We start from the raw sequence: 23024 nt of genomic DNA, 5'->3' as shown, positions 1-23024 counted from the left end.
TATTGCTGTATTTTATGCTTTTTAATTATAAAAAGAAGACAAACTCATTATTAAAATTCAAACCGTACAGAAATGTGGGAAATGGAAAGGGAAATTTCCCCAATCATCATCCACTCATTTCTTTTTCCCCAGAAGAAATCCCTGAATGTTTTATGTCTTTCCATAAATTTCTTATGCATATACAAATCCACATGCATTTACATGTTTACCCTTTTTTCTTTTTAACACATCTGTACAACGCTTTTCTGAAACTTCCCTTTTCAGCTAATTTATCTTAGCATATGTCAACACATATAGATATACCTCAGTCCTAAAGGCTACACGATATTCCCGTAATAGAAATTTACCATAATTTGTTTTCTAGTCCCTTGCTGGCAGTGAAGATTATTTTGTTTTTTTCCCTACTACAAGTGTATGATGCTATGACATCCTTGCTTACACAGCATGTATCTTTGTACACTGGTATGATTTTATCTGTAAGGAAAATTCCCTGCAGTTTGAACTATGACATTGTCAAACTGTCCTCCCAAGAGGCCAAACCGATTTCATTTTTCTTTTTTTTTTCTTGGCACGGAATGCAAGATCTTAGTTCCCTGACCAGGGATCAAACCCATGTCCCCTGCAGTGGAAGCGTGGCATCTTAACCACTGGACCGCCAGGGAAGTCCCGAAAACCAATTTCTATTCCCTCGACCATGTGTGTGAATGCCTATTGCCCCAACCCCTTCTCCATCACTGAGTAACTTTAATTTTTGCCAGTCAGATTGGAATAAAATAGAAAGAATGTTTCTAGGTCAAGTTCCACAATACTTCAGATTTTATGACCCTTTAGACCGTGGCTACATAAAGATTGTTAAATATTCAAGAACTGCATTTTACTTGGCTTGATGCTTGGAATTAGAGACATAAAAATAAATTAAACCAGCTCCTGCCCTTAGGTTGGTCCCTGTCTCCTGATGGAAGCAGACAAGTGGGCAAATAAAATAAGAACAAAGCTGTGCTAGAGAAATGCATAAGCTGAGTTCTGTTCGATAAACTCTTCATGGCTATCATAAACGAATTTGTAAAATACAGCATACACTATGTCCCGGTGCGAGGGGGGATACTTGAAATCCTCAGAAGAAAATGACTTGTTAGAAGCAGAAAAATCATGCTGCTTACCCCTAGTGGTGGCAGCAGAAGAGATGGGCAGCTAGGAAGGGAGAAGTAATTTTGAAATAGACTTTTTGGTAGTTTCCATGTTTACTAATGAGGTTTGTTTGAGGGAGGCTGTGCAGAAACCCAGCTGAGTTTGCAGCTGGTGCTGATGGCCAATCACTCGTACCTGGGCAAATGTGTATGTTAGTCCAGAAACAGTGAGAGCAAAGGAACAGAAGGCTGGCTTTAAAAATCCACAACCTTGGAGCTCATAGAAGTTGGATGTGGGTGGCATGAATTGGCGGTTACTCCAGGGGTTACAGGGATGCGTGCTCTGAACAGTGCCCACTGTAGACTGGGTGCACAGAATGGGCGTTCAGTGAATGAGTAAGCATCAAAGATGTCTGTGTCTTGTAAAAGGGCCTCCTACTCAAAAAGAATAGATCCATTTAGAAAGGGGTTATGACCACCTGATCTTCCCACCTGTGGGAGCCACGCCTTAGCTATGCATTTTCTTTGGGCTACCTGTCTTGGATAGCTCTTCATTCGCTGCAGTACCTTAAGAACAACACGCGACAAGGAGCAGCTGAGAATATCTGAAACAGTGCTGTGGAATGAAACTAACCATCATTTTACAGCAAAGCTTCTAAGCCAGGATCTCTGGAGCCAATTGCAAAGCATGCAGAGTTGAAAAAAGACTGTGGAGCCAGAGACGGTCCTAACTCATCCTTTCATGGATGGCAAGGCAGGGGCCAGGTAAGGTACATCCTGGGTCTGGCCCCCACGTTCCTCCAACAGCCAGGTCTATTTTGTCTGGTTTGATTCTATAGCTCTGGCTCCAAGTCAGAGGACCACTCCCTATGATACGACTGATGGAATAATGTCAGTGAATTTCAGTCTCTTGGTCTTCCACCCTCCTGTCTATCCTCTTCCATTTATTGAAAATCTACCACATGCTGGGTGACTCTAGGGTGGGATGAAAAGTTGAATAACATCTATTCCTTGTCTTTCGAGAGCATCTAGTGCAATGGAAGAGGCAGATCTGAAACTAACAATTACTAGTTGAGAGCCACAACAGAGATGTGGTCAAACGCTTTGGAACTAAAGAGGAGAGAGAAACCCGTTTGGCACAAGGCAGATAAAGAACAATTCGGAGGGAATGAAAGGAGCATGGAGACAATATTGTGTAAATGAGACAAGGCAAGTCAAGTGCTGAGCACGGTGCCTGGAAAGCACTTAAGAGATGATAGATATTATCATTACAGCACTTGGGCTAGCTCTCAAAGAACAAGGAAAAGCTTGCCAGGTGGAGGGAAAGAAGGGTACTGCCACTCCATGGAAGAGCATGAATGAAGGTGAGGTGGTGAGTGAGGCAGAGAGAAAACTCCATGGGCTTTGTAGAGGAGAAATCTAAATCTGTGTTCAAATTCTAGTTCTGCCACTCACTAGTTGTGACTTTGGGCATGTCAAGGTGAGCCTCCATTTCCTACTCTATGTACTGGAGATAATGAGACCTGTTTTTAAAGGCTCCTTGTGGGGATTAAAGTTAATTTATGGGCAGTACCTGACACATAGCAGAGTCTCAGCAAATGGTGGGTACCATTGTGGGGTGTGAATCCACCAGACCTATTAAGTGTAGCTGGAAAATTGAGTGTTTAGTGGACTTGGGGAGGGTGGGGGGGAGGTTAGGACGACCAGAGGTAAAGCTAAACATGTCAAGGCCAGATACTGGATGGTCTGGTCCCTGAGGCTAAGAATTTTAGACTTTACAGGCACTGGGGAGACATTATAGGCTTCCCTACAAGGAAAATACAGGATCAGACTTGGGTGCAGAATGAAAACTCTGCCAGTGGTGTGGATTTGTGGGTTGGAAGGTAAGAGATGGAGGCAAGGAGACCATTTTGGGAAGTGTTGCCTCCCATGTTCCTGTCGTGACAACCCACAGCTCACATTAGCCAAGTGGAAGCTCTGTTAAGTCCTGCAGACAAGTGCAGCCTGGAGAGGCAAATCAGGGCAGTGCTACAGAGCATGGGCTTCAGTGTCAAGGTCAATGTGGATTTGAATCCTAACCCTGTCACTTACTGGCTGTGTGACCTTGGGCAATTACTTAACCTCACTGAACTTTAGTTTACTCTTCTGTAAAATGAAGATTAATAGTACCTTTCTCATAGGCTTATTGTGGGATTAAATGAGATAGTGTAGATAAAGCAGCTAGCTTAGCTCCAGGAATGTAGTAAGTGTTCAAAAAGAGTTAATCATTAAAAATTTTAAAATTGTTTATTTCACCACGGAACCCTTTTTCCATGTAACACCTGTTAACCTCCTCTGGAGCTACTAGTGTTCCACAGAAAACATCCTGCTTTAACCTTTCTGGAGAAGCAGCAGCACTTTCTGGTCCTAGAAATAAATAGTCAAGAGGGTTGCCAAGTTCTAACACAGTGGTTCTCGGATGCATATTAGACCCACCTGGGGAGCTTTTTAAAAATTTCAATGCATGGCTGCACCCCAGACCAACTAAACTGGAATCTCTTGAGATGGAACCCCGTCTTTTTAAAATTTTAATGGTTTGTTAAGGTAAAACAAACACAGAAAAGTACCCACATCCTAAGTGAATGAATTTTCACAGATTGAACATGCCCAGGTAAGCCATATCCTGCTCAAAAACCTGAATATTATCAGCACTTCAGAAGCCCTTCTTCAGTCCCTTCCCAGTCACCCCCACTCCAGAACCACAATTCTGATTGATAACAACAGAGATTCCTTTTGCCTGTCATTGAATTTTACATAAATGGAATCATGTAGTATGCATTTTTGTGTTTGGCTTATTTTGGTTAACAACGTGAGAGATCCAGATTGTCAAGTGTAATTGTATATTACTCATCCACGCTGCTGGACTATGTTCCATTGGGTGAGTACACCATAATTTTTTTTTCCAAACTACTGTTGGTGGGCATTTTGGATAGTTTACACTTTGGGATTATTACAAATAGTGCTGTCAACATTCTTGTAAGTGCCTTTTGGTAAATGTATATAGAAATTTCTGTTGAGTGTATTCCTAGGAATGAAATTGCTAGATTATAGGGCGTCATATGTGCAGCTTTAGAAGGTATTGCTTGAGCAGTTTTTTAAAGTGACTGTACCAATTTATATTCCCACTCAGTTTATAAGAATTCTTGCCAACCACTGGTATTTTCTGTCTTAAAAAAAAAAAAAAAAAAGGCCACTCTGGTGGACGTATAGTAGTCATGCTCTGTGATCTTAATGTAAGTTCCCAGCATCTCCAGGTGATTCCAACTTTGTAGCCAAGTTTGAGAACCTCTTCCCTGACAGGTTTTGAAAAAGCAAAACACGCATTAATGGAACAGTATAAAGAGGTGTTATAATGGCAAGTGCCTCCCCATTGACTCTCTTTGACGTCTGTACCCAGAGTTTTTTATAGATCTGATCTGTCTAACCAGCAGGGGAGGCTGCTTTTGCTGTGGAAGGAGAATGTAGAGGTGTATTAAACCTGACAGCCTGTGCCTCATTCATGTGTACTTTATGTGGGCAAATGGTTCCATCAGGAGTGATCTGGAAGCTGGGAAGAGCCCATGACAGGACTTCGATCTCTTCTTCCAATTTAAGACCTGAAATAGAAAGGAGGACATGAGAAGTGACAAGTCGTCTATACAGATGTCATCAGATGAAAATATCTGGTCTTTGGGATCAGGATTTAATATTTTATGTTGTATTTTTGCTCCCAGCTTGCCCAAGACCTGGCACTTGGAAGGTGCACCAAAAAAAAAAAAAAAACCAAAAAACAAAAAAAAACAGTCATTGAAGTCAATATTAGAACTATGTAACTGGCTCTAGTGAAAAGCACAACTCACATGGATGCAGAGAAAGGTGTTGGTGGTGTGGATTTAGCTAATCTGATTAATAGTTTTACTTCTCTTCTTTGTGGTTTCTGTGTTGTGGCTGGTATTTCCTATTTGTTCGTTTATTACAAGCATATTTTCCTTTATACGCTTAAAGGAAATAGGGGTCATTTTGTGGATAGATCTCTATTGTGCCTTTCCTCTTGAGTTTGAGTCATATTTTCTGGTTTTTTTTTTGTTTGTTTGTTTGCGTTTTTTTGGCCACGCTGAGGCATGTGGAGCTTAGTTCCCCGACCAGGGATTGAACCCACACCCTATACAGTGGAAGCATGGAGTCTTAACCACTGGACCTCCAGGGAAGTCCCTTTCCTGTTTGCTTTAAAAAAATTTTTTTTTCTAGTAATTTTAGGTTACATCTTGAACATCATGAATGAGACTTGAAGAGACTCTTGGTTCTATTATGTTCCTCAGAACAGTAATGACTTTTTAAAAATTCAGTTAACTTGACCAAACAAACTCTAAATTCAGTTTCCCCCTGGGTAGGCAGCAGCTGAAATCTTTCTTCAGTTCTTTTAGCCTTAGTTGGGCTGCTTGGAACCTGCCCTGCACATGCAGCATTCAGAGAGATTTGGACAGAATCTATACTCAGCATTTGGGGCTACCATCTGTGACTCTTTTCTGGGATGCTTTCTCCTCACTTCCCAACTGTAGTTGCCTGAACTCTGTCCTTTAATTCCTCAAACGGTAAGAGCAAAGGTTCTCATCCAGGTTGTAGCCAACAGGTACAACACTGACTGGGGCCTGCCCTCGGATAAAAAGCTACAAAAACATGGAATTCACCTAGTGCAAATTTCTTTCTTTCATGTGTTGACTCCCCTCCGGTTTCTGTCTGCTTGTGGTTGAACAAATTTAGTGCCTTCCAATAGGTTATGTGTGTGTGTGTGTGTGTGTGGTGTGTAGAGTTCACAATAGTTATATGTGAGGGGGTGTGTCCAATAAGAGCTACTCTGCCGTTACCAGAGCAGAACTTTTCTGATCAATAGTTTTGTTCATTAAGGGACCCTTAGGACCCCCATGCTTTATGGCGTAGCACATAGTAGATGGTAATAAATATTTGTTGATTGGTTAAATGAATGCAGCTTTAAATTAAAAGTGGAAGTGAATTAGAGGAGAAAACTGCCTGAAGAAAATTCTGAAATTCGTTACTTGTTGATGACATCAGGCATAAAATAGAAAAAGTGTTTAGCAATTTGCTGGAGAAAATGATGAGTGAGAGGATTGAAATTATATTAGGGCTCTGAGTGTAGACCAAAGTCTCTAACAAAGTGAACCTGAGATTTCAACACGAGGAGATAAGTTCAATTGTGATGGTAACATCACTTTCATGGGATTGAATCTATGGCTTATGGAGAATTTTCAATGGAATAAGGGGTCAGAGGGGAAGCAGAGGTATGCTTGGAGTTCTGTACACCCAAGAGGAGCCAAGAGGAGGGAATCAAAGTGAAGGGACTTTGGCTGGAGATCAAAGAGGGGAGGAACGAAAGCAATGTAAAGGCAGGTTACTACAGCTTGCTTCTCTCTGCATGGTGACCTGGAAGGTCACAGATCCCATACAGAGAGACTTCAAAGCCTGTGTATTGGATGGAAACTTCATTTACCCAAATGCAGAGGGTCTGGAAACTTCCTGATTTATTCTACTGACAGCTTCATCTCCCAGAGAGTAGAGGAGAGAAGACAGTTGCTGTTATGAATCTGGTTTGGGAGCTGTTGAGTAAAGTGAAAATGAGAAAGTGCTCACCAAGAAAGGGAACAGTAGTCATAGGGGGCTGAGCTCATAGGGCTTGGAAGGCAGAGTTTTATGAAATTTAGGATGAGATACTTATATTTCCTGCCTAAGCCTCCAAAGGTGATGACAGCTCCAATAGTAAGGGAAGTTATGACTGTAATCAGTTATCCTCACTCTGCATAGATTTCATTTATTTTCCTGCAAAGAGTTCTCTTCTTGCTTCTAGTCGTGCTTTTGTGGCCCATCTTTCCTGTCTGACATTTTCTCTATTTTCAAGCAGGGGAGATAATAAAAAATACTTAACCATCATGGCATATGATTGAGCAATCAGAAAAGATGCCAGCTATAGACAACGGGAATAGCCCTACTTATGGGTTCCTTAACCTGAGTCTCAGTTTTCTCCTCTTTGAAATGGGAACAACACCTACCGCAGAGTTAGCACAGTGATTCCAAGAGATGTTACATGTAAAGAATTTGACCCATGGAAAATGTGCTGTGCACAGAAGCTGCCATTTTTACCCTGGATTCTTTATCTCTGGGTTCATTTCATCTACATATTTTATAGGTTCTGAGATGCTTATGTTTTAGTTTTGCTTTTTTTTTTTTTTTTAAGTGGATCGGTCTTATTTTACTTTTTTTTTTTTTTTTGGCCCACACTATGCAGCATGTGGGAGCTTAGTTCCCTGACCAGGGATCGAACCCACACCCCCTGCATTAGAAACGAGGAGTCTTAACCACTGGACTGCCAAGGAAGTCCCACTTACGTTTAGTTTCATTAAGCATATGTTTTTACTCTATACTGATTTCAGCAAGTATTTGCTTTATTACCAATTGATCCGTCTGGTTTGTTAGTCTCAATGTCCTCTTATCTCCTTGATGATTAATACCTTGGATTTTCTGATATCTTCTTGTGTTTCATGAGGAAGATCTTTTAAAGCACTTGTGGTTCTTTTAGAGTTTTTTCCTGGTTCCTTCTCCTTTAATATATGTAGACAATGGAATTAGACAGACATGGGCTCGGATCCCAGCTCCACCACTTACTGGCTGTGCAGTTAATTGGTACCCATTGTCTGCATTGCTCTAGCCCTTTGTCTCCTCATTCTTTCTTCCTCCAGGGTAGGACTTTCTCCTTTGAGTCCAACTCTCTGTTTTTTATTGTCCTCGTTTCCTTGGAATTATTCTCCAAACCTCCATGAACAAAATACATGAAAAGCTTTTTAAAATTCCCATCCCAGCTACTTCCTACTTGGCTAAGAACACCCCTGGCTCAAGGGAAGGAGATAGCTCGCCAGGGATATCTTTGAGGTTTCTGAAGTGGAGAGAGGGGCTTCCGCAGACCACAGTCCCCTTCCTCCTTTATGTTGGTAATGCTGTGAAACCCAGGATGCCTAGGATGGATGAGAGAGTGATCCCTGGCTGATAGTGGTCCCTGCCCCTCCCTCTTTAACCCCATCCAGTTACCAGCAGGACACTTACCTCCCTACTTTGCAGGGTCAGGGTTGGGAGGGGTGGCGATTCCACAGGGGCTGCCAACCTTTGCTTGATGTTGGCGCAGCGTACTGCTTCCCAGAACCAGGATCCGGTCAATTTAAGGGGATGGAGTCATGGAGGACAGGTCTTCATTCTACCCCCTAGTGCAAGTTATTGGAGAAATTCTTCCCAGAACCTAAGATATTCTTGATTCCTGTCTACCACGGAGGCCACAGTGACTTTTGTTCTTGGTTGAATGATACATTGATATTGAGGGACCCTTCTACTCAATCTGATAACTTTCCAGATGTCTGTGTTTGAGACTAGAGGATTTTGAACAATGGGGCAAAGGCAAGTATTGGAATCCAAGTAGGCAAGCGTGACGTAGAACAGAGTTGCATGCTCAGTATGCGTGCAGCCAATTCCCACTCCTTTATCTGTGGCAGACATTACTAATCAATCACAGCCCTCATTCCTCCTGTTATCACATGTGGCCTCATAACCTCTGTCCTCAAAGGGCTCCAAGAAGCCACCACCAACCTAAGAGTTGGTACAACAGAGGAAAGCTCGTCCAAGGAGGTCATGCTGAGGGAGGGAGGCAGAGGTGGCAGAGGCCACTCCAGCCTTAGTCAGTGTGAATAGCCATCCCCTATTTAATCAATGTGTAAACCAGGAGGGCATTCTGTGGCCACACGTGGCCTCCTTTGGAAAATGATCCCTCTAGCTGCAGAGGGAGTTTTTATCTCTCTGCAAGGGAGGGGGTGGACCACACACCCCCAAGCCTGGAGAAGCAGTATGTGTAATTTGACTCCCGTTTCCCCGTGCTTAGCTATTACATAAGCTTCTTTAGAAGACTGGCTGGTTTAGCACCGTGACTGTGACTGACTAATGTGTTCGTAGACATCATGTCATCTTTGCATGTGCCCCATCCTTGGCACCTTTGTTCTGTCCCCTGCAGCCTCCTCCACAGTGGCATTCTTACCCATAAGTAGGTGGGCCTCTCTGTGGGTTCAGTTTCATGGAGAGAAGCTCAGCGTGGAAGATGGTTGTGTTCACGGGTTTTCCTTCACCCCTTCGAGCTGTGGCTTCCTTTGAAGTTTTCTCAGAGCTGAGTCTGAGACAGCTGCCTCACCTTCACAAGTAGAAATGAATGTAAAACATCATCAGTCAATATCTACTTGCAATGGTTCTTCCACACTGTCTAGCCTGGCGGTTACCAAGTGCTGGGCTGCAAATATACACGATAGAGTCTTACTGCTAATACAGATGATCTGTCTGCCAGGTTGGGATTGGGGTTCACTGAGCCAGTCCCACCTCCAACCCAATATGGACCTTCTCTCTCTGCAGCCACAAGAGTGACCGTGGAGTTCCTGGTGGTGGGGACCTCAGCATCACACCATGGCTGGGCTTTGAATCACCAGTGTTAGACAGTTCTTCCTCATTCCAGGCTGATCCTACTTTTTTTTTTTTCCCTGCGCCACGCAGCACACAGGATCTTTAGTTCCCTGACCACGGATTGAACCCACGCCCTCTGCAGTGGAAGCATGGAGTCTTAACCACTTTCTGCCAGGAAAGTGCCAGGCTGATCCTACTTCTTCATTTTGCCTGTTTATGATCCCAACTCTGCCCTCTAGAGAACAAAGCTAATCCTTTCATTCATGGCTTTCATTAAGGCCTGGTCTTATATTACCAAAATGGCCCAGCCAGTTCGGACAGAGGTCAGCTGGGCTGTTATCTCAATGCTGGACATGATTCTTTTCCTGAGAGAACTCAAGGCGCTTTAGTTGCTCGATCGATCACTCTGTTCTTGTTTAACTTGTGGTTTTCGAGTCCTGCCACCCTCCCCTCTCCTCCATCCCTGCCCCCCACCCCCCAAGGTCTTGCCAAATTGGGTTATAGTAAGTGGGCTTCAGAGAACAGTGACAAATCAAGGCCAAGCCCAGGGCCACCACTCAGAGGTCTGGATGAAGGAGCACAGCTGGGAGAGGCAGGGCTAAGGAGCAGACCCTCAGGGACCTGAGTCCCACAACAGATTTAAAACCAGGATGTCTGTCTAGGATGACTGTGCACGAAATCTAGAAGGTTCATTACAGCAGGGGTAGAACAGAAAGTCTACAAAATCCCATGAGAATGGAGTTGGTGGGGGGGGTGGACAAGGCTAACTTCTAATTCAGATTTTGGCGCACCAAGGGCCCCAGAAGTCTCTTTGTTCATGAGTAAAGCATCTTTATACTGGGGGGTGGGGAGTGAGCAGGAAAGGGGAAATGACGCTATTATTCAAAGGAACGTGCTGAGGGAGGGCAGAGGTGTGCATCCTTTAGGAGAGAAAGTGGGTCCCAAGTGAGCTCGGAGCAGGGAAAGCCGGTGCAGCGTTTTGTTTTGCTTTTTCTCTCGTGCCCAATGGTACAGGAGGCATGAGGCGCAAGCACTCACGGCCTTCCTCCAGGGTGCTGCCAAGGTTCGGTGGAGAAGAATAGCTGAAGAACAAGAAAAAAACTCTTAACACTTTCTGTTAGCAGTGTGAACTTTGAGGCACTGTCTGACTCATGTTTTAAAGTCTCTTCAATTTGAATTCACCTTCCTTCGTGTTGTTTTTCTCAAGGCACTGGGCTCGAGTCCAAAGATGTGTCAACCAGCCGCTCCTATGGGATGGAGGCGTCGCAAGGCCTGGGTCCCCTTCCCCCCATCTCAGGGGGCGGGGCTGCCGTGGAAACCTGGCTTTGGCCTTCCCACCCTTCTTCAAGGCTGGCCCTCAGCTTGGGCCTGGAGGGCCATAAGATGGCCATTCTAGGGGAAGTGGACGTATCTGGTGATATGCCCCAGCAAGAGACCACTCATTCTGATTCAGGCAACGCCTCCTTCTGGGGCGCCCATCCCTGCATCCCTAAAAGTAGCATAAATGTCTGTTAGGGTACTTTTGGCTACAAGTAACAAAATCAACTGGCTTAAATAATAAAGGAGATAAAGTCCAGAGGTCCCTAAATTAAAGGACCCTGTTTCCCTCCTCTGACTCCCGAGTATTGGCGTTATCCAAAGGCGGGCTTCCAGTCGCAACTAGGGTTCATGCTTCCAATTAATGGGCAGTGGGAAGAGACAGCTTCTGATTGGTCCAGCTTAGGTCATGTGCCTCCCCCCAACCAATCACTCTGGCTGGGCTTGGGCCGTTGCTCGTGGACTCTGGCCAATCAGCACGGAGTGATACTGAGGGACCTACACAGACCATCACCAAGCTGTGTATTTCAATGGGCCCATGCCTTTCTTCTACTCGTTTCCTCAGAGACGTATCATACCCCAAACAACACTCTTATATAATAGCCTTCTTTTCATTTTGGGGGAGGGGAGGGATTCTGTAGTGCATCCTGTCCAGCCCGCCTCCACCTCGTCCCCAAGCGCAGCCCCTGCTTCCTTACACTGCTTGTTTTTCCTTTTCTGCGGCAGCGAGGGTTAGTGGATACACCAACAGGAATCCAGTTCAGCTTTGTCAAACAGCAGTCAGAGGATGAATCAAGGCTTACTCCAACTGCCTGTTCCTGCCTCACTGAGGGTCAAGGGCGTTGGCCTCAGACTTGGGGCTGCCCAGAATCGGGCTACTTTGGTTCATCCACCCAGACCTGACACAGCCACTGGTTGGAAAAATTACCGAGTACCGTACTTTGTTTTCCCCTTGCTTCTGATTCCTATTTTAAGAGCGCACACACTTCCTGGATAACCTCACCCCAACCTGGCCTCTGCGGGCCCCTCCCCCACCCGCTTCTCTAGCGCAGCCATTCCATTATCTCGCGTCCCCACATCATGCCCAGTTCTCTTCAAGATGGTCCATCCGGATGTTCCCACAACACACTGGGCTCAGTATGTCTCCGTAGAGCTGGTTTTCCTCCAGTGAGGTCCTCCTTGGGGATCTCCTTTAAGAGTTAATGATGCCTGGAATTCTCTGGCGGTCCTGTGTTTAGGGCTCCAGGACGCTTCCACTGCAGGGGTCATGGGTTCAATCCCTGGTGGGGGAACTAAGATCTCGCATGCCACGCGCAGCGGCCAATAAATAATAAATAAATAAAAACTCTCCTACCCTTAAAAGAGAGAGAGAGAGAGAAAAAAAAGAGTTGATAACGCCATTGCTCTCCTGGGTCCTGGCAGTTTGGGCTGTGTCCCCATCACCAACCAGGGCTACCTCTGGAACTACGGACAGGGGCACCGGGTCTCACGAGGGAGCCAGTCCACAGCTCATAGGAGCCAGGACTTCTGTGAGCTGCCCCAGCACCCAGGCCAGTGCCCTGTCTTGGGGGCTGCCCAGCTGCTGTGTTAACAGCACTGATGGCAATTCTTTAATTAGACCAAGCAGGGTTTTCTTGGACGGGGGTGGGAGGAGGTGTGTGGGTCTATTGGGGGAAACTAGGTCACCTGAAAACCAACAGTCAAGAGGGAGCTGTCCTGGAGCCCCAGCTCCAGGGAACCCAGAGGGGCGAGCGGGGTGGGAGCTGGCAGAGAGAGCAAAGTCAGAGAAAATGTGCTCTGGCCCCCTTTTTTGGCCCTTGGGAGGCATTGTTCTCACCTTTCTCCAGGGGGCTGGGCAACTGCCCTTAATTCCTTTACCCAGGCAAACTGTCCAAGCCAGGGAAGGCACAGCAGTGAGTGCCTTCTGTCTGCATCGGGCCCACCACCCTGAGGCCCAAGGAGGGAGCACTATACTGGGAGTCAGGCCCAGGGTTCAAGTTACTGCTCAGTCTCTGTATCCCGTGAGTATGTCCTCCACTCCCTTGTGCCTCTGTTTTGTCATCCATCCAATGGGTAGGGACTGTACCTGTCTTTACCCTGCTGTATACCTAGCTCTCAGTGCACTCCTGGCCATGTGATAGACGCTCAATAAATATTTTACAGATGAAGTAATGAGCTCCTATGAGTGCTTCTTTTATAAGATTGTTGTCACGGAGGATCAGTGACCAGGACGGTTTCCCAAATGTCAACCACAATTTTTGCCAGCCCGAAATACCATCAATATTTAATTTTTCTTTGCTACCACCTTGTAAGATTTCCACTGAAGTAGATTTATCTAAAAAGGAAATTTTATTTCACTACCATAAATAAACACTAACTGTGAAACCAAATCCACAGGGAAAAAAAAGTCATTGTTATTACATTCTGTCTTAGATACGATTTCTTGCCCAAGGCTATTAGCCTGAGGCCTGCTTTCTGTTTGTTTATGAGGGAAATTGACACAATTATAAACATGGTTATAAAGATGTCTATTAGCCAGAACTATTAGCATTTTCTTCTGGAGACAATCTGATGGACTGAAAAAGAAATGAAAAGGAGGTAACTTGGTGTCTCTGATTCCATGTTATATTAAATCTTGTCCTGAACTTTTGAAAATTCCCTCGGTATGGGTTCTCTTTCTACACTTAGGGAAACACCTGGCTGGGATGATAGCTGAGGAAGTTCTTGGAAAAGGATTAAGGGCTTTAACAGGGTGATTGATATGGTTATTCTTATCTTCAGTCTTAGCATGTTTTTGGTGCCTACCACTTAGTAGGTGATCAGTGAATACTTAATAATGAAGAAATGAGTAACCATCTGTGTACAGAACCTTAGGGCTGAAAGAAATTGTACAGAACACTTAGGCTGATCTGTCATCAGTAGAAATTGTATTCTCCGGTGAGTGACGGAGAATTTGCCACCTCCAGAGACAGCCACTGGACCACAAGCCCTTGTTCAATTGCTTGTTGGACAGCTCTGGAGGCCAGGTGCCTGTTTTGGCTTTGGTGCACACCACTGTTCCTCTATGCCTTGGTCCTGTTCTGCATCGGGGAGACTCACAGACTATCTTCTCTTTCTTGTGCAGCTTGGACTTGTGGATATTTGGAGACTGCTGTCTCATTCCGCCTAAGGCAGGGCTTGCAAATTGAAATGACCATAGGAGCTAGCAAGGGCTGCCAGTTAGTGAAGGAGGTCAGGTGGGAGTAATGGGGGGGGGGGTAGTGGGGACTATGGGAAATTAGATGGGCCCCATCTAAAGGGGACAGTCCTACTCCAAACCTGCTGATAATTGCCACGTGAGCCCAGTGTGGCCAGGTACTGAGATGTTCTAAGAAAGGCTGAAAATCTGATTTTGGATATGAAATCTTCAAGTTTTAAAAGTTAGCAATGAATGACAATTCTGTAAATCATGGTGTGGGCCAAAAACCAACCAAGCAAACACACAAACATGATGTGGACCACAGGGGACTTTCTGGTTCTCTGGCCTTGTACCACAGGTTGCTCACTGCTTCCCACAAGACTTCTGTTCCCATTGGGCTGGGTAGTCCCATCCACTTCCAGCCATGTTTGTGCGTGTTGGTTCCCAGAATTTCCTCCATGGTGTCCAGCACCTCTCCATGCCTTTGTACATTGCCAAGCTCCCATGTCTTCCCTCTTCACCTGGTGCACTACTCATCCTTGGAGATTCAACTCAGTTGCCTTCTACTCTGGAGAGCCTTTTCTGATAACCTTAGGCAGAAAAGGTCTTCCATTTTTTAGCTGTGTGATGTAGGGTAGTTTACTTAATCTCTCTGTGCCTCAGTTTTCTTATCTGTGAAATGGGGATGATAATAGTACCTATCTCATTAGGTCATCAGAAGGATTAGATTAGTTTACAGATAGATGACAGATAGGCAGACTTGGGTTTCCCAGAAGGCAGAGCTGATCCTCAACCCATCTCTGAACCAGGACTCATCACAGGGCAGGTTTCACTGTTTGATTCTTTGAAGAAGTGGGGGAAAGTAAATATGTGGTCCACTAGCTCCCAGTGAGTTCTGACCGTCATGATGATACAGCATGGTTGTGAATTCAACTCTTCTGAGCTCCTTACTTTTAAAAAGGACTATCTATCTAAATGACTAAAAAACAGTGAGCACGCCAAATTCTGGCAGAGAAACTGGATCACTCACACGTGGCTGGTGGGAATTAAAAAATGGTACAGCCACTTTGGAAAACAGTTTGACAATTTCTTATGAAACTTGTACTCTTGGATATTTACTCCAGAGAATTGAAAACTTATGTTCACACAAAAACCTGTACATGAATGTATTAGCCCCAAACTAGAAACAACCCTGATGCTCTTCAATGAGTGAATGGATAAACAAACTGGGGCACATCCATAAAGTGGGGGTACCACCCAGCAACCAAAGAGGAATGAACTACTGTTCTGCAAAACAACTTGGATGAATCTCAAGGGATGTTGAGTGAAAAAAGTCAATCCCAAAAGGTTACCCACTGTCCGATTCTTTTATATAACATTTTTGAAGTGACAAAATTCAAGAGATGGAGAATAGATTAGTGATTGACAAGGGCAAGGACAGGAGTGCATTGGGAGGGGGGGATGAGGGATCCTTGTGTGATGGAACTGTTTGTATCTTGACTCTGGTGGTGGATACACAAACCTACACTTGTGACAAAATTGCTTAAAACTAAACACACATACATACAAATGAGTACATATAAAACTGGGGACATCTGAATAGATTGATAGGTGGTATCAATGTCAGGTTCTTGGTTTCGACACTGTACTGTAGTTTTGCAAGATGTTACCTTTGGGATAAACTAGGTAAAGTTTGCACGGGATCGTTCCACATTATTTGTTACAACTGTGTGTAAATTTATAATTATGTCAAAATTAAAAGTTTAACTAATTGAAAAAGCATTGCAAGATACTCAACAAAACAAAAGGCAACCAAGGGCAGTTTGCTTGTTTCCTGCTGAGTCTTGCCATTGTCTTATGTTTATCCTTTTTTTAAAAAATACATTTATTTACTTATTTAGTTTCGGCTGCGTTGGGTCTTCACTGCTACATGGGGGCTACTCTTCGCTGCAGTATGCGGGCTTCTCATTGCGGTGTCTTGTCTTGTTGTGGAGCTCGGGCTCTAGGCGCGAGGGCTTCAGTGGTTGTGGCGTGCGGGCTCAGTAGGTGTGGCGCATGGGCTTAGTTGCTCCGTGGCGTATGGGATCTTCCTGGACCAGGGCTCGAACCTGTGTCTCCTGCAGTGGCAGGTGGATTCTTAACCACTGTGCCACCAGGGAAGTCCCTGGCTTATGTTTATCCTTGAGATCAGGTCCACTCAGACCCCAGGAGCCTTTGCCCTCTGAATATTGCCAAGCCAACCCCTTCCCCATTCCTCCTGTGTATGCTCCAGTCTCTTCAGGGAGAGACCTGAAGAACATTCTGAGCTCCTGAGGGTCCAGCTGAAGGCTGAATTCTGGTCTTTAGCCTCCTGAGGACCAGCAGCTCCAGAGTGAAGCAGGGAACCCAGGAGATTAACAATCACTTGCTGAAGCCCCGTGCTGTGCTGATCCCCTTTATGATAGCATTTCCACAGCACGTAAATGTAGACCTGTACCCAGCATCCTGCAATCTTCCACCAGCCTTGCCCCCATGGGTTCCCAGATGTGCTGCGTTTACGTGTCCCTGCTTTTCTTCCTCCAAGCTGTTTCTCTTTGCGATAACTTGTTTCTCTTTGGTGTAACTTTTTTTCGTCAGCTCTTTCTTCCTTGAACATCCTGTAAATTCTGGGAGGTGGATACAAAATTTAACAGGTGGGAAAACAGGCTTAGAAAGGCTCAAGTTGTTCCAAGACCTTTTCCTTCTGCATCTGAGAGCCCATAGGGTCTGCGCTTACAGGAAGACAGCACCCACTTGGCTTCACACTGAAATTTTGTTGATCTCATGTCGCCCAAGAACTGATGAGAGCAAGAGGTGTGAATTTTTTTAAAAAAGTCATCCAAAGAGGAAAACTTCAAAGAGGAAAACTTCAACTAAGGTTTTCTAGGTCCCAGTAGTTCAGCAGCTATTTGTGGGTCTTAGGACCCCTTTATACTCTTAAGATTAAGGTTCCCAACGAGCTTTCATTTATGTAGATTATATCTGTCAATATTAACCTATTTTGTAATTAATACTGAGACATTTAAAATATAATCCTCATTCCTTTAAAACTAACAATAAACCCCTTCTATGTTATAAAAATAAACCCGTATGTGTTATAACAATAGAACAACCTTATATGAAATTACAATATGACCACTCGAAAGCAAGGATTGTTATGTGACCGTGATGGAGGTTTTAGCTAACAGTGGTAATCATATTGCAGTATATCAAATCAACATGTTGTATGCTTGAAACTTACACAATGTCATAGGTCATTTATATCTCAATTAAAAAACAAAAGGGACTTCCCTGGTGGCGCAGTGGTTGAGAGTCCGCCTGCCGATGCAGGGGACACGGGTTCGTGCCCTGGTCCGGGAAGATCCCACATGCCGCAGGGCGGCTGGGCCCGTGAGCTATGGCCGTTGGGCCTGCACGTCCGGAGCCTGTGCTCCGCAACGGGAGAGGCCACAACAGTGAGAAGCCTGCGTACCACACACAAAAATAATAATAATGATAAATAAAAATAAAAATAATAAAATAGGGGGAAAAAAGCGTTTGGAAAATGGGGCCGGGTGACATCATCAGATCGGAGTTTTGAGCCTGACAAGCATGTCCATGTGTGTCTCTCCCCTTCCCCGCCACAGGCTCCAGCATGCGGCCCCAGCCCCGCAGGAGCCCCCATGCTGCCCCGGCCCCCGGCGCGCTGTGCTAGCCTCCAGCCAGGGCGCGGGGAGGCGCGGAGGCCATGGCCACCCACGTGGACCTGCTAACCGAGCTGCAGCTGCTGGAGAAGGTGCCCACGTTGGAGCGGCTGCGCGCCGCCCAGAAGCGCCGGGCCCAGCAGCTGAAGAAGTGGGCGCAGTATGAGCAGGACCTGCAGCATCGCAAGCGCAAGCATGAACGGAAGCGCAGCACGGGCGGCCGGCGAAAGAAGGTGTCCTTCGAGGCCAGCGTGGCCCTGCTGGAGGCCTCGCTTAGGAACGACGCCGAGGAAGGTAGGTCACTCCTGGTCCTGGTTGGTGTGTGGCTATCTGGACCTCTTGGATTCTGGGTTCTTTGCCAGTGGAGGGGAGAGCAGGGTGGGTCTGGGAAGGGCTCTGAAATCTGAGGCTTCTTTTTGAAAACAAGAATACCAGCCTTTGGCTAATGAATACTCATTTTCCTTCCCTCCCACTAATATTGACTGTCAACCTACATCTTGTGCATTACTATTCCAGATATGGTGGTGAGCCAGTTGGATTTGGTTTCTCTCCTCCAGGAGCTCAGTACTCACAGGACTTTGCATTTCCTAAGCTCCTCCTCTGTACGGCAGAACTGTCTGCTGGTCCCCTTTATTCCGTCTTCACTTTAGAGGTAGATGGTTTAGAGGGGTGGAGAACAGCATAGGCTCTGAGGTTAGACGACCCAGGTCTCAAGCTGGTTTTGCAAATTATCCCCTGGGTGACCCTGCCAAATCTTTTCCGCTCCCTGTACCTTAGTTTCTGCCTCTGTAAAATGGGGATAATAATAGTATCCACCTCCAGGGCTTGCTGTGAACACCAAAATAGAGAAAACCTGCAAGTCCTTGACATGGTCCCTCCTGTGTAAGTGATTAGTATGTTTTAGTTTATTATATTGTTACTATATTTTATTTCATTATATTTATATACATTTATATAAAATTATACTTGTATAAAATTACATTTATTTAAAGAGTGTCCAGCAAGTCTAGAAACAGAGATGAATGTACACAATGTTGTCTAGGACATTTTCACTCTGTAAAACGGGTGAATAAATAAATAAATATGAACACATATATGCATTCATATAATCTGTTTCCAGATTTTATGGATACGCTGTACTTGTTATATTTTATTTATTTAGTTATTGTTATTATGTGTCTTATGATCCAGATATCATGATACCAAAGAGGCAGGTATAATAATACCCATTTTAAGGGGGAAGGGTGAGCTAAGAGAGGCATGGACATATATACACTACCAAATGTAAGGTAGATAGCTAGTGGGAAGCAGCCGCATAGCACAGGGAGATCAGCTCGGTGCTTTGTGACCGCCTGGAGAGGTGGGATAGGGAGGGTGGGAGGGAGGGAGACGCAAGAGGGAAGAGATATGGGAACATATGTATATGTATAACTGATTCACTTTGTTATAAAGCAGAAACTAACACACCATTGTAAAACAATTATACCCCAATAAAGATGTAAAAAAAATAAATAAATAAAAAATAAAATAAAGTAAAAAAAAATAATACCCATTTTACAGATGGGGAAACTGGGGCCCAGCAAGGTTCAGAAACTTGACCAAGGGAGGAGAGCTGGAATCAGAACTCCCAGGATCCAGGCTCTTGTCCCTGGCTTCATGGCCTTGTGGGTTTGCTCCCCATTGTAAGAGTGAACAGAGGATCGGTGATTTGGCCAAAGCCCTCTTCTCTGAGCATGCTCTGAGGGGTCACGCCTGTTCACTGTCCAGCTGAGATGTGTCCATGCATCCTGTGTTCCCCTCAGCAGGCTCTGGTCCCTCCCTGTATATGAATCCCTTCTGCCTGTCCTTGGAGGGACCTAGCCATGTTTCCTGGGTCCCTCTGGCCTCCTGTCTCCACACCCGCCACCCCCACCCCCCGACCCAGACACTTGGTGCTAAAGCAGCCAATAAAAGAACTGAGGGGTGGAGGCATTTACCAGTCCAAAGAGTATTAGGGTTTACAAGAGTATTAGGGTCCTCAGGTTCTAGAACCCTCTGAGAAGCACACTCCCCTTTCTGCCCTGGTTACAGAGAGCTGTGGCAGCTGAGTAGAGAGGCATTCTCGGAACCCTCGGCTGCAAAAAGCGCAGCCAGAGCCTCGGGTGAGCAGCCCCTGTGAGAGAGGCGTGAAATCTAAGGCTCCAGGGATGTGGCCCTGCGAGGCTACTTCCCACGTGTCATTTGCCGGGTGACGCGTCGGGTCCCTCCCACTCAGTGGGTGGCACGTCATGACGTCTGATTTTGTCGTGGGCGGCGCTGCATCAGCCCTCCTTTCACACTCATCTTCCACCCCCTTCTCCCCTGACTGAGGCCCCTTTCCCCTCGCTGAAGGGGCTTTTCAGAGGCTCTGTGAGCTGGACGACAGGCTGCTTCGGAGCATCCGTGCCTCCCCCCAGCCTTCCGCTTCCCCACCCCAGGCCCCGCCCCCTGGCCCGCACCGCGGTGCGCTCCCACGGGTACAGGTTAGAAAGAGTGCTGGGCTTGGGTCCAAGGTCCAGGGGCCCGTCGGCCCTGCATGTGACCTTGAACAGCTTGTTTCACCTCTCCGGTCCGGTTTCTTAATCTGTAAAAGGGGTTTTGAACGCTTGCCCTCAAGGGGGTGTAGCAAGAATTAGACAAGATCCTGGATGTCACGGCTCTTTGAAAAGTGACCCTGAACCCTGCACCAGCGTGGTGATCATTTTAACACACTTTTCCCTCTGGTTTTTGTTTTTGTTTTTTTTTTTTCAAGACTTTAATGTTTTTAAGAACCCAAATACATGCTTCTGGTAAAAATCAAACTACATAGAAATGTAAAAAGTCCCATCCATCCCTCCTCCCTTCCTTCCTCCCTCCCTCCCTTCCTCCCTTCCTCCCTCGCTTCCTTCCTTCCTTCCTTCTTTCCTCCCTCCCTTCCTTCCTTCTTCCCTCCCTCCCTCCCTCCCTCCCTTCCTCCCTCCCTCCCTCCCTCCCTCCCTCCCTCCCTTCTGTGATTACTGCTGCTCTTAGTTTGATGTGTTTCCTTCTAGGCATTTTTCTTACTTACTCATGTATTTGTAGACTTGGCAAAATAAAGAGCTAGTTTGTGATTTTTGTTTGTTTTGGTTTTTATGTAAGTGATGATATACTCGATACATTATTCTGTAGGTATTTATTTTTACCCAACAGTGTGTCTTGGAGGTGTTTTCATGCCTAGTACAATGGGATAATAGATCTGCATTCTTCTTTTTAATTGCTCCGTAGTATTCTGCAGTATGGATTCACCAGCATTTTTGAACTACTTCCTTTTTGTTAGGCATGCAAGTGTTTTCAGTAGTTTTGCTTTTGCCACAGTGAATGTTTTGTGCACACATGCAAATGTTTATCTGTATATTAAATCTGAATAAGAAAAGTGATAGATCCCCCAGGCTGGTCCCCTGACAGCCAAGTGAGAGTGGAGGGCCTGAGCACTGCGTCCCGTGGCAGGCAGTTGGAGTGCGGTGAGAGGTGCCCCTGGGGTCCACAGTTATCTGGGCTTTGAGCGGGGGTGTGGAAGCTGCCAGCCGCCAGCAGGCGCTCTCACCAGACTATGCTTAGCAGCATGACCAAGCCCGGTGCTCCCAGCTGGCTAGGGTGGCTTCTGCATGCTGGGGAGCTGGTGCTGGAGAGTTAGCTGACAGTGGGATGGGAACGTGGGGTAGCAGCTCCCCCGCTCCCCTGAGCTCACAGCAGTGGCTGAGTCAACCTCCTCCACCTGCCAGGGTGATGTGAGTCATTCCTGGAGTAAGGCAGTGCTGGGGAACTCACTGACTTTCCTTCTCTGGCTCTGCATCGCCTCAGGCTAATGTCCGGGCACCAGGGACCCTCCGTGGCCTTGGACTTGCCTGAGCCCCGTGTTCCCGCTGCTGGATATCAGTTCCAGCCACCTCCACCTCCTCTGGCTTCCTGCCCAAGCCCTGCGTTCTCTTACCTTTCCACCTTTGCATATGCGGTTCCCTCTGTCTGGAACACTCTTGCCCTGACTAAGTGCTACACCCTTCAGGTTTAGGTCCTGTGGTACCTTCTTGGGGAGCTGTCTCTGATCCTTTTCTGTACCCTTTCCCCCATCACTAGGTAGAGCAATAACTCAGTACACAGCTGACGTTTACTGAGAGGCAGTGCAGTGTCGTGGAGAGAAGCATAGTCTCCAGAGCTAGTTATCCAGGACTCCCCATCCCAGCTCTGCCGTATACTAGCTGTGCAACCTGGGAAAGTTCATTAATTTCTTGGTGCCTCGGTTTCCCCCATCTGTAAAAACAAGGATGATATAGTACACCTGCCTTAATTTAATCCTGTAGGATTAAATTGGGTTGACACATGTGGGAGTGGTATGGTAAGAAGTACATATGCTATACATATGATATCACTTATATGTGGAATCTAAAATATGACACAGATGAACTTATTTACAGAACAGAAACAGACTCACAGACATAGAAAACAAACTTATGGTTGCCAAAGGGGAAAAGGGAGGCAGAGGGATAAATTAGGACTTTAGGATTAGCAGATACAAACTATTGTATATAAAATAGATAAACAACAAGGTCCTACTGTATAGCACAGGGAACTATATTCAATATCTTGTAATAAACTATAATGGAAAAGAATATGAAAACATATATATGTATAACTGAAAACATATATATGTATAACTGAATCACTTTGCTAACTAACACAGAAACTAACACATTGTAAATTAACTATACTTTAATTAAAATTTAAATGAGTACATATGATATAAATTGTTGTTATCCTGAATTATCTATTATTCTACACTTACATAATCTATTATTAGTGTATATTCTGATTGTCATCATTATTATTATTTACCAAGTGCTTGCTTTGTACCAGGCTGCCTGCTTTACAGGCATTATCTGTTAATCCTTCCAGCAACCCTCTGAGGTAGAGAGTCAAACTCCATTTTTTAAAAACAGCTCTATTGGGCTTCCCTGGTGGCGCAGTGGTTGAGAGTCTGCCTGCCGATGCAGGGGTCACGGGTTCGTGCCCCGGTCCGGGAAGATCCCACATGCCGTGGAGCAGCTGGGCCCGTGAGCCATGGCCGCTGAGCCTGCGCGTCCGGAGCCTGTGCTCCGCAACGGGAGACGCCACAGCAGTGAGAGGCCCGCGTGCCACAAACCACCCCGCTCA

At 45.7% G+C, this 23024-nt stretch overlaps 1 protein-coding gene across 1 annotated transcript in view; it reads left to right on the top strand.

The window, feature by feature from the left end:
* Positions 1–23024, top strand: part of PPP1R16B (protein phosphatase 1 regulatory subunit 16B) — a 102819-nt gene that overhangs the window by 8899 nt on the left and 70896 nt on the right. Inside the window, 1 exon segment of the mRNA XM_032606568.1 lies at positions 17784–18134. Coding sequence (XP_032462459.1) covers positions 17885–18134 — 250 coding nt within the window. The 5' untranslated portion in view covers positions 17784–17884.

This window comes from Phocoena sinus, chromosome 15, assembly GCF_008692025.1.
Source record: "Phocoena sinus isolate mPhoSin1 chromosome 15, mPhoSin1.pri, whole genome shotgun sequence".
In the NCBI taxonomy this organism is placed as follows: Eukaryota; Metazoa; Chordata; class Mammalia; order Artiodactyla; family Phocoenidae; genus Phocoena; species Phocoena sinus.
The sequence above is the reverse complement of the archived record's forward strand: the minus strand, read 5'-3'. Positions and strand labels throughout refer to the sequence as shown.